At 28.8% G+C, this 12,226-nt stretch overlaps 2 protein-coding genes across 4 annotated transcripts in view; both read right to left on the bottom strand.

The window, feature by feature from the left end:
- Positions 1–601: 601 nt before the first annotated feature.
- Positions 602–7,122, bottom strand: LOC100166104 (alpha,alpha-trehalose-phosphate synthase [UDP-forming]-like). Its single transcript, XM_001945488.5, has 10 exons — positions 6,577–7,122; positions 3,887–4,040; positions 3,689–3,814; positions 3,474–3,617; positions 2,823–2,940; positions 1,865–2,753; positions 1,606–1,795; positions 1,409–1,546; positions 1,061–1,354; positions 602–996 (listed from the first exon to the last, which is right to left on the bottom strand). Exons 1-10 carry the CDS (start codon positions 6,675–6,677, stop codon positions 757–759), a joined length of 2,394 nt encoding a protein of 797 aa, XP_001945523.1. The 5' UTR covers positions 6,678–7,122; the 3' UTR covers positions 602–756.
- A 3,326-nt stretch (positions 7,123–10,448) lies between these two features.
- The window catches only part of LOC100575099 (U3 small nucleolar RNA-associated protein 6 homolog), a 6,315-nt gene continuing 4,537 nt past the window's right edge, over positions 10,449–12,226 (bottom strand). For 2 of the 3 annotated variants that reach the window (XM_016804284.2, XM_016804290.2), the window contains exons 5-7: positions 10,958–11,159; positions 10,674–10,821; positions 10,449–10,589 (exon numbers count right to left, since the gene is read on the bottom strand). In XM_016804284.2, coding sequence (XP_016659773.2) covers positions 10,538–10,589; positions 10,674–10,821; positions 10,958–11,159 — 402 coding nt within the window. In that variant the 3' untranslated portion in view covers positions 10,449–10,537. Of the gene's footprint in view, positions 10,590–10,673; positions 10,896–10,957; positions 11,160–12,226 lie in introns of those variants that run through there. The other variant, XM_016804289.2, reaches the window with a different exon arrangement.

The raw sequence follows: 12,226 nt of genomic DNA, 5'->3' as shown, positions 1-12,226 counted from the left end.
CGCGGATAAAAGAATCACCAGGTATATTGTATAATATGATATATGAATAATGTATTAATTGAACTCTTAAATCTAACAAAAAAAAATTACCATTTTGATGGTATAAAATTGAAAATTATAATTTAGTTAGTTTTCAACTTAATTAAGTATTTATTACTTTGCTGGTATTTTTAACATTTCACCTTGTAACTATATGATTGGTTTTTTTTTTGCTTTCCATTAAGTACCAAAATTTGTTTAACTTATTAAATATTACAATTTTTTAGGAATAAAAAAAATAACATAATTGATAATCATGAATGAATGATACATTTATTGATTATCACTATCTACTGTATATATGTCTAATTTAAATAAATATATTTTATAGATAGCCAATTGTTTGATAGTTAAAATATAATATATAATAAGCTAAAAACTTAATATATATTATATTATTTAAATAATGTAATAGACCTGTTATGCCATATCTTTATTTCAATTTAACATTTATTACTTTTTATCATTTACCTTTAACTGACTTACAGAATATTTTATTTGTTGTTAATTTTAAAATGTACAAACATTCTATAAAAATATATTGAATATGAATATTATGTATTTATTCTTGTACAAAAATAGAATATACTTCAGTTACATATAAAAATAATATTACGATGAAATATCAAAATTGTTATACTAACAAACTGTGTCACTGAATATGAGTGAAAATAAACTTCAAGGTTTAAAGATATTAATATTTGTGAATAATTAGTATTATTTTGGAGACTTTTCTTCTGGCATACTGAGCTCCAATTCAATATCTACAAATGAATTCTTGTGATTATTGTTTAAATTACCAAGACTATTTTCACGAGGTAGCCGTTTGCCAAAATGTCTTTCAACCCATTTCAACATAGTTAACACAGAATCAGTACTTGGCAAACGACGTTCAGCAGAAGTTTTAACTATTTGAGACTGGGCTACTCTGAAAGTTGCTGCCATACCTTTTAATGCCTTTCAAATGATATAAATACAATTAGGCGAATATTATTTTAATTTTAAGATGAATAGAAACTACCTGCATTGCATCTTCATCAGTTACATCGTCTCCTGCATAAATAATGCGTGTGCGTTCACTCCAATCCAAACCAAAAGCTGTACGTAAAATATACAAAGATGCGCGCCCCTTATTCCATTGTACTGGAGGTTTGATTTCAATGGCACAATGAGCTTGACCTGCTTTAAATCCGGCTTCTTCTATCAGACGCTGTGCTGTGGATGCAAGCTCAGGTCGAGCGTTAACAGGTACTTTACGGTAATGGAATGTCAATGAAGTACCTTTATTTTCTACCCATGCACCATCTTTGCAAACCTACAAATAAAAACAAATAAGTTAATAATTCATTGATAATCACTTTGTATTTACTTGTTCTTCAAGCACTTTCAACAGATCCCCAACTTTATCTACATATTCTTTAGGCAATGGATGCATAAACCTACTTCCATCTGGATGAAGAATTTCCAGTCCATGATTACCAGCATAAGTTAGACCCTCAATACCAACCTATATATTAATTTCAACCATTTATTTTGTTGTACATAGTATGACAGTTAATAACAAACCATAGATTTAACATTGTGAACATTTCTGCCAGAAATAATGGCTATGTATACATCAGGCATATTGGCCAACCTTTCTAAAACCCTTTTAGTTTCTAAAGGTAATGTAGCAAGGTTTGGGTGAGGAGCTAGTGGAGCCAATGTACCATCGTAGTCTAATAGCAATGCAAGCTTGTTTGTATTCCCAATATATCTATAATAAAAATGATTAAACAAAATATACTTATAAATGTTGTAATATAATTGTAAAACAAATATTTACTTAGCCAAATAATCATCAAAGTCCTGTAAAGTGACTGGTTGCATGGTAGTTGGCAAAACATCGTCACCATCTTCAAATATTAAAGTACCCATTGCTTTAAGGAAAGATCGCATCCAATAATCTACATCATGTACTTTTTCTCTACGTCTCAAACACCTCATTCTTAAAATCCTTTCATCTTCAGGCATAGTCAATGCTCTGTGCAAAGTATCAGCTGCTTCAACTAATTCATACGGATTACAAATTAAAGCCTCATTCATCATTTCACCAGCGCCAGCAAATGGTGATACAATAAGAACACCAGGTGATTCTTTAATTTGACAAGCAACAAACTCTTTGGCTACTAAATTCATGCCGTCACGAAGTGGTGTAACCATTGCTACAGCTGAGTCACGATAGAAAGCTGCCAAATCATTTTGACTAACACAACCATAAATATATTTAATGGGTGACCAATTAGGAGTTGAGAAACGACCATTTATTCGTCCGACAAGTTGGTCCATTTCCTCTTTAAGGTCCTGATATTCCTTAACATCTGTACGTGATGGAACGGCAATTTGCATAAGTGCTACTTTACCCTTATGTTGTGGATATCGTTCCAATAGGAATTCAAAAGCCTTTAATCTATGTACTAACCCTTTAGTGTAATCCAATCGATCTACACCAAGTATCAATTGTAATGATGTACTTATTACAATGGGTGCTTGCTTTGCCATTTCGACAAATCGATCAAATGGTATACCAATTGGCAATGGACGAATACGTACTGTGCGACCACCATGTTCAACAAGTAAATTTTTTCGATCTACCCGACAACCTAATCTTCGCTGACAGCAATCCACAAAATTTAAACAATAATCTTCAATATGAAAACCAATCATATCACAACCTTAAAAATATAGTAATCATAAATAATATTTCAGTATCATCATTAAGTTACTAAGAGGTAGGTACATACCTAACATTCCTTGAAGAATTTCATCAGCCCACGGAAACAACCTAAAAATATCCCATGGAGGAAATGGTATATGAAGGAAAAATCCTAGTTTAAATTTCAAATTTTTTTCATCTGCCACCTAAAATAATAATTATATAATTGTATACACTATGTTTAGATGCTTAAAAATATTTTACTTCAACTGCATTGTAAAGAAAGGTATAGAATTTTTGAAAAAAATTTTAATTTTGACATAATATCTATTTTTTTTGCCAGATTAAATTAGTTTAATATTTATGTAAAAATTATATTCTTGTACTAAATTCTTTTATATTAAGATAAATTATTTGTACTTCAGAAATAAAAGGCACAAATTAATTTGGCTGTACTGTGATATTTTAAAAAAATGTACATCCTTTTGATTTAACATTTTCACTGATCCACAGTCCAGACGTACTATTACATTCCTGTATTTTATAATATTATGCTGGTAACTGTACAAGTTTAGGAAACCTTGGCTCGAATTGTTTTAAACTTAAATAATAAGATCATAAAGATCATAAAATTAAAAAAATTTTATTTTACGTAGAACACACAAGTTGAAATGCATAAATGGTGTAGCAGTGAAGGGTTAAATTATTTATCCATAAATTATGTAATATTAAACTTTACATTTCGTATACTGTTTGCAGCTAACATAAGATGATAATCATGCAACCAAACAAGCGGTGTTCCAGAATCTGTTTCTTCTGTTGATAAATTTTCCAAAGCACCTACTGTTTTTGATGCAAATTCTTTATTGACTGCACAGTATGACTTATAAATATAAAATAAAACAATTTGAATTAGCTTATAATATTTATTTTTTTTTTTGCATCTATTATTACTTTCCAAGAATCGGCAGAAAATTGTGCTCGGTCAGGCATTGAATGGAATAGAGGCCAAAATGTTCCATTACAGCAACCATTGTAATAACTATCAAACGTTTGAGGATCAAAATCAACAGGTATAACCTTGAAGGAACATTAAAAATTGTTCAAATAAATTACATTATAGTTAAATTCTTATTAAATTAAATAACCAACTTTATCAGAACGTAATCCAGCAGTAGGTGTTGTATCATTAGGATCAGATTCTGGTATTTTTTCACCTTCCTCTAAGTGAATACCAGCCCATCCAACCCATACTCCATTTCCTTGAACTACAACAGGTGCCACAGCAGTGACTAACCCGCCAGCGCTAAAATTAAAATATATTAAAATGTTAGACAATAATTCCTAATATTTTTTAATATTTTAAAATTGTCAATCATAAAAAAATTATAAATTAAAATTATAGTATACACGAGTACTACAAAATCATTATGTATATTAATAAACACAGAGTTTATTTGGTATAGATTATTTTTCATGGTATATGGCGTAAATAGCATTTAAGATTTGGTGGAGGTGAAGACCTCATTAATATTGAATGTGCTTAAAGAAATTTAAGAAATTTTTTTGGGGGGGATGGGGCTTAGCCTCTTAAGCCCTCCACTACTTTTGCCTATAAACATGGCATTATATTGTAAGTAGATTAAACAAGCAAAATAAACGCGCAATTATAATATATTTATTTAAATTTCATTAAACTAAAATTTACAATAATGAAAATAACAAAGTACTTATAACATAGGTAAATGAGTTCATTAACTTTGAAATACCTACTAAATTTTATTTCAATAACCTTAATAATAAAAACATTGATTATAAATACGGTTTATTATATTATAGCAATTATTATCGTTTTTATTATGAAATATCTAATTAAAAAAAAAAAAAAAACATTTAGTTTATTAATATTAAGTATTGAACGAGAGTAGAAGTATAGAACAAAATGTATTTATGTATACCTAATATCCAGTTGTATTATACTTTGATGATAAAACAATTTTATTTAATCTATATTATCCCTTCTGACGTTCATCAAACATCCAGTATCGTTTATCATTTATTGTTGGATAACGACTACAAATAGTAAAAATAATGTTGTATATATTCAATTTTGGAATTCTACACAACCATAATATTAGACAATTTTTTACAGAAAATCATGGAATTAAATATTGTTTTATAAATGTACAACTAAATGATGGTATTATTAACTTAGTACCTACCAAAATATGATACATCTTTATTTGTAAATAAAGAGTTAAATTGGTTATCGAAAAATAAACATATTACAAAATATGTAGGTTATTTCTAAAAAATGAATACACAAAATAGAAAGTTTAATCTAGCATGGTTAACAAAGAATAAATGGTGGTGTATTCCAAATTATAAAATAGTGTCTACTAAAAAAACATGTGTTTAATTTGCCCCTTCATACACCAGAAACTGGTCTATGCAGGTACAGACAATTAGCAAAGATAGGATTTAAAAATTAGAAAAATCCATTAGAATGATTCAAGTCATTTATTTTTAAATTACCATAAAGACTTTAAAAATGATTATTTTATTAATATTATGAGTGGAAAATTGATACCAATTAATAAAAATATTGCAAAAGCTTCACTAAAACTAAGATTTAGAAAACTAGGAATAACTTAAGCCAATTATAAAAACTGTGATTTTTTGTGAGCATTGAAATATGTCTTTAAGATCACATCAACATTTTAGAGATATTATGGTTAGACTTTTTTCATTTGGAATATTTTCTATCTGATTGAAAATTTTTTTGGTTACCTACCCCCAAAAAAATTGTTATCATTTTTAGATTTTACTTAGAATAATTACGACCTTACTAATAACTATTAAGTTAGCACTTAATTAAAAATACCTAACCTATGACAATTTATAGTTAACATACATTTTAATACATATTAATCTTTTTTATAACCCCAATTTCTGTATCAAACAAGATATTATTATTACCATATATATATCCATAAACATATACTATGGATAGAGGTTCAGCATTATAAACGCGTTTTACGTGTTGAATACATCATGAAGACCAGTCGCATGAGGACTGATATCGAATAGGTATTTATCACTAAACTAGAGGTGAAATAAATTGCTCGTAATAACACTTGTACTAATCGGAATCCTGAATGCATAATATCAATCGTGCACATGCGTATTTAATTATGTTGGCTTCAAATATTTAGGCAGTGCCTAGCCATAGATATATACAACAACATGGCAGTAGCTTTATCCATTGTATATGATATAAGTTCATAAACATAGACATATTATATTATAATTAATATCATTCAAATAACCAATATTAAAAAAAAAAAAAAACGTTATGGATGTAGTTAAAAATCTACAATGACGGTTGTAAATAGTTTCGATCTACAAGCGTGGTTACGATCGCTTGCCGCCGCCGCGTTTTGGAGCACAACGCCATCTTTGGAACGTTTATAATGTTTCACTTATAGCGTCATGATGAGCATCGTCCATTTTTGGCACAGTACCTACGCCGTCTTAAAAATAGTTGGTGGGTAACGAAATAATAACTAATATTGTTAAAAAACACAGACCCACTGACAGTCATACCCATACACATCCATATGACCATACCAGAGTACCTAACTAATAAAATTACCGTATGCTGTATAGACTGTATACACACAAAGTACTTAATATGTTTGTTGTTGGCTTGTTGATCAACAAGTGTCAAAGTCAACAAGAAGTAACAACAAACGAGATAAAACACGCGGTACTATTCATATTTGTTATTATTTATTAATTATTATATTACTGAAAACCAATTCCATAATCAACAATCATACCTGGCTTTTCTTTCCAACTTTAGCGTTTGTTCGTTTTTTTTGAGAATGAATGGAAGTCTGTTGGACACTATGATGAGCTTTCCGGACGCGTATGCAGGCATTGTGATCGACACAGAAACAAAAAAGTAATAATGAACAATTCTCGATAACCAACGTTTTCAAAGGCACTTCATTTGATGACTGTCCGAGTGGTCTGTTGTTGTTATTTGTGTTATTGCTGTCGGTAGAGTATTGGATGATTGGATGATCGCCGACCGCCGTTATTCCCACTACTTCCCCACTCAAACGACTGTGCCGTCGTAGTATGGCCGTCGTCAGAGAGACCTCTGGTGGCACGTTTCATGATAAGTAAAGAGATATAACCATAATATAGCTATAACCTTACTAATGGACCGCACAGTCCACTCCACCCTGCCCGCATGAGGAACTGTATAAATTTTACTAGGTACTTTGTTTCCTTTCTCGCTCACTCTATATCGTATCCCTTAATTATCTCTCTAAGCGATGTCCATTAGTTAATAGGTCTATGGATATAACATAAATACCAGATTCTGTAAAGCCATACTGAGGCTTGAGCATATCTGTCATATTTATTTTATCGACTAAGATACAATAGGTGATTGGCAATGAATAAGATCGGCAAGACGAATGCACGATATAGAGAATGTTACGATGTATAGAGAATATACGGTGAATTTTTAGGAATTTTTTCCATAGTTCAGTGATTTCTTGCTAGATGACGCCAAAATTCAGCAAAAGCCGGGTTTCCTTTTAAGGACGCTCACAGGCAGTGTGACATTTACCTATAAAAATGGTTTTGCGCAAAACAACGTATAACAAATTTTAAAAACCTTCCCAAATTGTTACTATACAGGTAAAAAAAATGTATGCAAGTCGTATGCGATTTCATTTTTTTGATACATAACTTAAAGATAATCCAAATTGTTCATAAATTCAATTTTTTATATGTCTATATTGAATATTGATATCAAAAAAATTGAAAATCTACGACACAGATAAAGTTTTCCTCTATGTAGTGTGAATTTTCAAATTTTCTTATTAGTTGTAAATAATGTACTCGTTAATTAGTATACTTGTGATGTTTTTACCGCGCGAAACCGTTCTTCAATATAATTTCATTATCCTGGAATTCCGCAACCAAGGTTGGTACCTACTGGATATTAGACCACTTTTTAAATACTTTGAATTATACTCAGTTCCACGATAGTGTTATTGAGCAGCGACTAAAACGTGTTCATTTCCGTGCATTCGCAACACATTCCTGGTTAGGTTGCCTACCGTCGATATTTGTCGATTGCCGTCGTACCGTTGTCGAACAACGTTGTTATAATATTATACAGAGCGGTTACTGGTGCAATCTTGTTAATTATTATTACAATATGTTTTTTAGTGGTTTTATTTCATAAAAATAACTCCTATACTGATATAATATAATGGTTAGTCGCGGTAATATTTGTGGTGCGTTACTTGAGTTGCTATATACAGAGAGCGGACGCCACATGGTGGGGGAAATTTGTTCTCGCGACGTCGGAGCTAATTCATTTCAATTTTCAATGCGCGTGGTGGTCGCACTCTATCGTGAAACGGAGTATAGTAAATTAGTATATTTAGGATAAAACCACAATGTAGATAAGTGTAGTCACTTCCTATGTTTGATTAAGTAATTTTTTAGTCGTATTTTGACGGCATTTAATGAGGGACTTGTCCGCCAGATGTGCTAAGAAGGCCGATTCTCTAAATAATGATATGGTATATTATGCGGTATAAGTATTAAAACTTTAGGAACAAATGTAGTTTACTTCACAAATGATTTTACGGAACTTTTTTTTTTGAAATGTTAGTGTTAATAAACCACATAAAACCTACAATTATTTTTTAATTAGTTTATTAACAATTACATAAAAAGTGAGTAAGATAGGTAAATTCTGATTTTGCCAACACATCAAACAAAAAAGTACCAACATTTCCAAAAAAAGAGTTCCGAAAAATCGTTTGGGGAGTAAACTACATTCGTTTTTAAAGTTTTGATGCGCATGCCATTACATATTATTATTTAAAGAATCGGCTTTCTTAGCGCTCCAGACGGACAATTCCCGCATTAAATGCCGTTAAAATACGACTCACTTTTTAACGACGAGTGTCTACATCGTGGATAAAACATATTTTAATATTCTTTTCCAAATGTCATTTAAAATGCCTATACTAAACCCCTTAAATACGCGTACTTTGGCGCACTTTTAATGTTTTATTGGGTATGCTACCTACCTATTCCATATTTCTGATATTTTTAGCTTAAATTTATTAAAAATTAATAATTGCTAATACATTTTAAAGAATATTAATATTTTTAGGAACTATTCAATATAATAGGTTAATATCAAGGCAATTAAGTGTGTAGTATCAAACAATTAAATATTTTAGAAATCCCTCAAAGGAAAAATAAACCACACGTAAAGTCAATTCATAGGTAATTAAATATGTAATTTATAAGTATTTACATAAATTATAATGTATTAGTTTTGGAAAGTGCATCCTATACACAGCTTTATACATACTTATGGAATAGGAAAGTTGAACTATATCACAAAATCTATTTTCAAAGTATATTGTTTTCTATTAAATGTATTTTATTTTTAAATAACATAAAACGTTGTATAAATTAAAATGTCTGATAAAAGTGTGAAGTGTGCAAAATTTATTATTTTTTACCATATTATTTAAATTAATAAATGAGAAAAAATATTCTGATATTTAACAAAGGTATTTAATAATTAGTTAATATTTTTTATTTAGTCATTGATAAAAAAAAAAAAAAAACCATCAACAGAATTTTATTTATTTTCTATCACCATTGGTTATGGACAAATTATGTTATACATAGACTGCTACAATGGCACTTAGAATTTCAAGTAGGTTTAGGAAAATGTTAAATTATAATTAAATATACAACATTTAAATAATCACATTTACAGTTTTAAGTTTTTAAACTCCAGTTCACTGTCCGAATGTTCTTTTTTGAAATAATTATCTATTGTTGATAAAATGGTAAAACCACGAATTTCGTTTTTATTTTTTAATTGCGATTTTGCTACAAAAAGTTTTAAAACATCTTTGCAGTATTTTTTTGTTATAATAGTTATTAACATTTCAATTTTAGCGGTTACCAATATAACGTGATATTTACATTATTTTATAATAACTAGTATCCAAAAATTGAAATATTTTATAAATATATTGTACCTCATAATTCATAATAATAATATTATGAATCATATGATCTTACTCTCAATATAATTTTTTCATAACATACCTCACTATGGGTGGTTATAATTATGACATATACAATACAAATAAAAATTGCGCAATTTTATTTTATAATTATTATGTAAAATTAATTTATTAATTTCTTTTTTTTTAAATACTGAAAATTTCATATATACATATATATTTTAATTTTATCTAATTTCTTATTATGAATTTAACATCGAAGTCATCAGAGCAAGTCCTGATGATCTAACATTTCCTTGTTGATTCCTCAAAAACAATTTTAATCAACCGGCTAAATTAATTATGGTGAAAAACTGTTAACAGTGTATATAATAAATACATGCAATACTTATTGAACCTGCAATGTCAGTATTTCACTAGGGGGTCTCCCCCCTATATACGCCACTGAAATAGTAGTGATTTGCTCAAACTACTTGATGTTACACAATCGCTGCATTGTAGTATTTATTAATATATTATTAACATAGACATCAATATCATTTTGATTTTGCTTATGTCACTTAAAAATTAAATACAAATAACTATAAATAATAAAGAGACTTAATACAATATAATATCACAGCCATAAAAAAAATTAAGTTTACAAATTACTTAGAATATGAATATAAATAAAATAAATACACACCTATGTAATTTTTTCCTAACTATAAAATTATTCGTCATCATCAATAACATTAACTCCTCCATCTTTAGGATCGTCTTCCCTTAAAAACCAAACAAACAAAACACATCAGAAAATTTAGTATATGATTTACGCTTTATTAAAAAATTGAATAAGTTATACATACATAAATTCCTCCTTAAGTTTTTCAAACTCTTTCGTCATACCATTCCTTAAATCTGGTTCTAAACACAGCAATGATGCCTTATAAATTTCTTTCACTAATTTATGAGAACCATACTTGTATTCAAAACGAATGCAGTCAGACCACACTCCTGTATAACCAATTTTAAATCAGCTCCAATAACATTGTAATTTGTAGCAATAGTTGATACTCAACAATGTCAGTCTGGCCAAAAGTATTGCATACATTGTTATACAGTTTTCTTATAGTTTTCAATTTGGTAGTACCTGAGTTTTGAGTGAGTTCAAATGAAATCATGGTTGTGTACAACTGTTTACATTCTGGTTGTATGTCTCTAAGTTCAATAAATAATTCACGAGTTGAAAGTATTCCATTGTGAACTACACTCCATTCCAAATATTCAGGCCTGATTACAAAATTAATGTCTGGGAATGGAAAATGTGAGCCTTCATGATATAATTGTTGGAGCTAAATTGAAATAAATACTGATATAGAGAAACCACAAAATATTCACAAGGAGAAAATAATATTTATAGTATTCTATATAATTATTGAACACATATAGGCAAGTTTATTAAGTATTATAGACAGGCCCAGAATGGGCCAATGAGCTACCGAGAAAATTTCGGTGGGCCGGTTATGAATGTTTGGTCTTAATTTTATTTTTATATAATAATTATAAATTAGTACAAAAGCTGATAGAAAATATAATTGAATTAAACTATTAAACTGTACAGTAATCAAAGGTTAGAAATACTAAAACTCGGTGGACCAATATCTTGCCTATCTAGCGCTGATACTTAATTATATATACTTCTATTGGGTGATCTGCTATAATTGAAGAGAAAATGAGTAAAAAATATATTGGAAAAAAATAATAAAACACTTAGGGAATTATTACATATTGAGTTGATTGCTACTGTTTCGTGTTGATTAGTTGAAATTTCACTGTATAACAATTAAATATTTAACTTTAGACAAAATATACCTTACACAGGATGTCAAAAAAAATACCATTGTTTACTAGGAAATACAAAATTGATTGACAGTTTCAGTTATTTTGAGAGAAAAGTTAAATATTGTGAAGTTTATATTTACTGAATAAAATAAAGAAAAGATTAAAATCAAAATGCAAATTTCATGTGATATCATTATAGTCAATGTAGTTATATATTAAATAAGAATACAGTAGACATTAGAAATTAATGGATAAATCACAGATGCAATAAAATATAGACACAAGTTAATTTATGGCTAGAATAAAGGTAATCTGTAAAGTACATATTTTATTTTAAGACTATTTAATCACAACAAAAGCCCTTTGTTAACTACGTGTAAAAATGGCTAAGTAAAAAATATAAGTTCTTTAAGCACTATAAATATGTGATATCATGAATAAAATATGCTAAGTTTATTGAATTTATGTAAACTTATTTTGTTTCAATAATTTATGAACTTGGCGAGGAATTATTTCTTAAAAGAAACTATAAGTGTGATGAACAAAATATTTAAATGGCGAAGGACTATTAAAATAT

Source organism: Acyrthosiphon pisum, chromosome A2 (genome assembly GCF_005508785.2).
Source record: "Acyrthosiphon pisum isolate AL4f chromosome A2, pea_aphid_22Mar2018_4r6ur, whole genome shotgun sequence".
NCBI lineage: Eukaryota > Metazoa > Arthropoda > Insecta > Hemiptera > Aphididae > Acyrthosiphon > Acyrthosiphon pisum.
The sequence above is the reverse complement of the archived record's forward strand: the minus strand, read 5'-3'. Positions and strand labels throughout refer to the sequence as shown.

What these genes read in the sequence shown, in the direction of transcription:
- LOC100166104 (XM_001945488.5), bottom strand. Translation starts at nt 6,677, where the DNA reads ATGCCTGCATACGCGTCCGGAAAGCTCATCATAGTGTCCAACAGACTT. An exon ending in AAGTTGGAAAGAAAAGCCAG is followed by an intron (nt 4,041 to 6,576) that starts GTATGATTGTTG and finishes TTTTAATTTTAG; the next exon opens with CGCTGGCGGGTTAGTCACTG. An exon ending in CTGCAAACAGTATACGAAAT is followed by an intron (nt 2,941 to 3,473) that starts GTAAAGTTTAAT and finishes TTATTATTTTAG; the next exon opens with GTGGCAGATGAAAAAAATTT.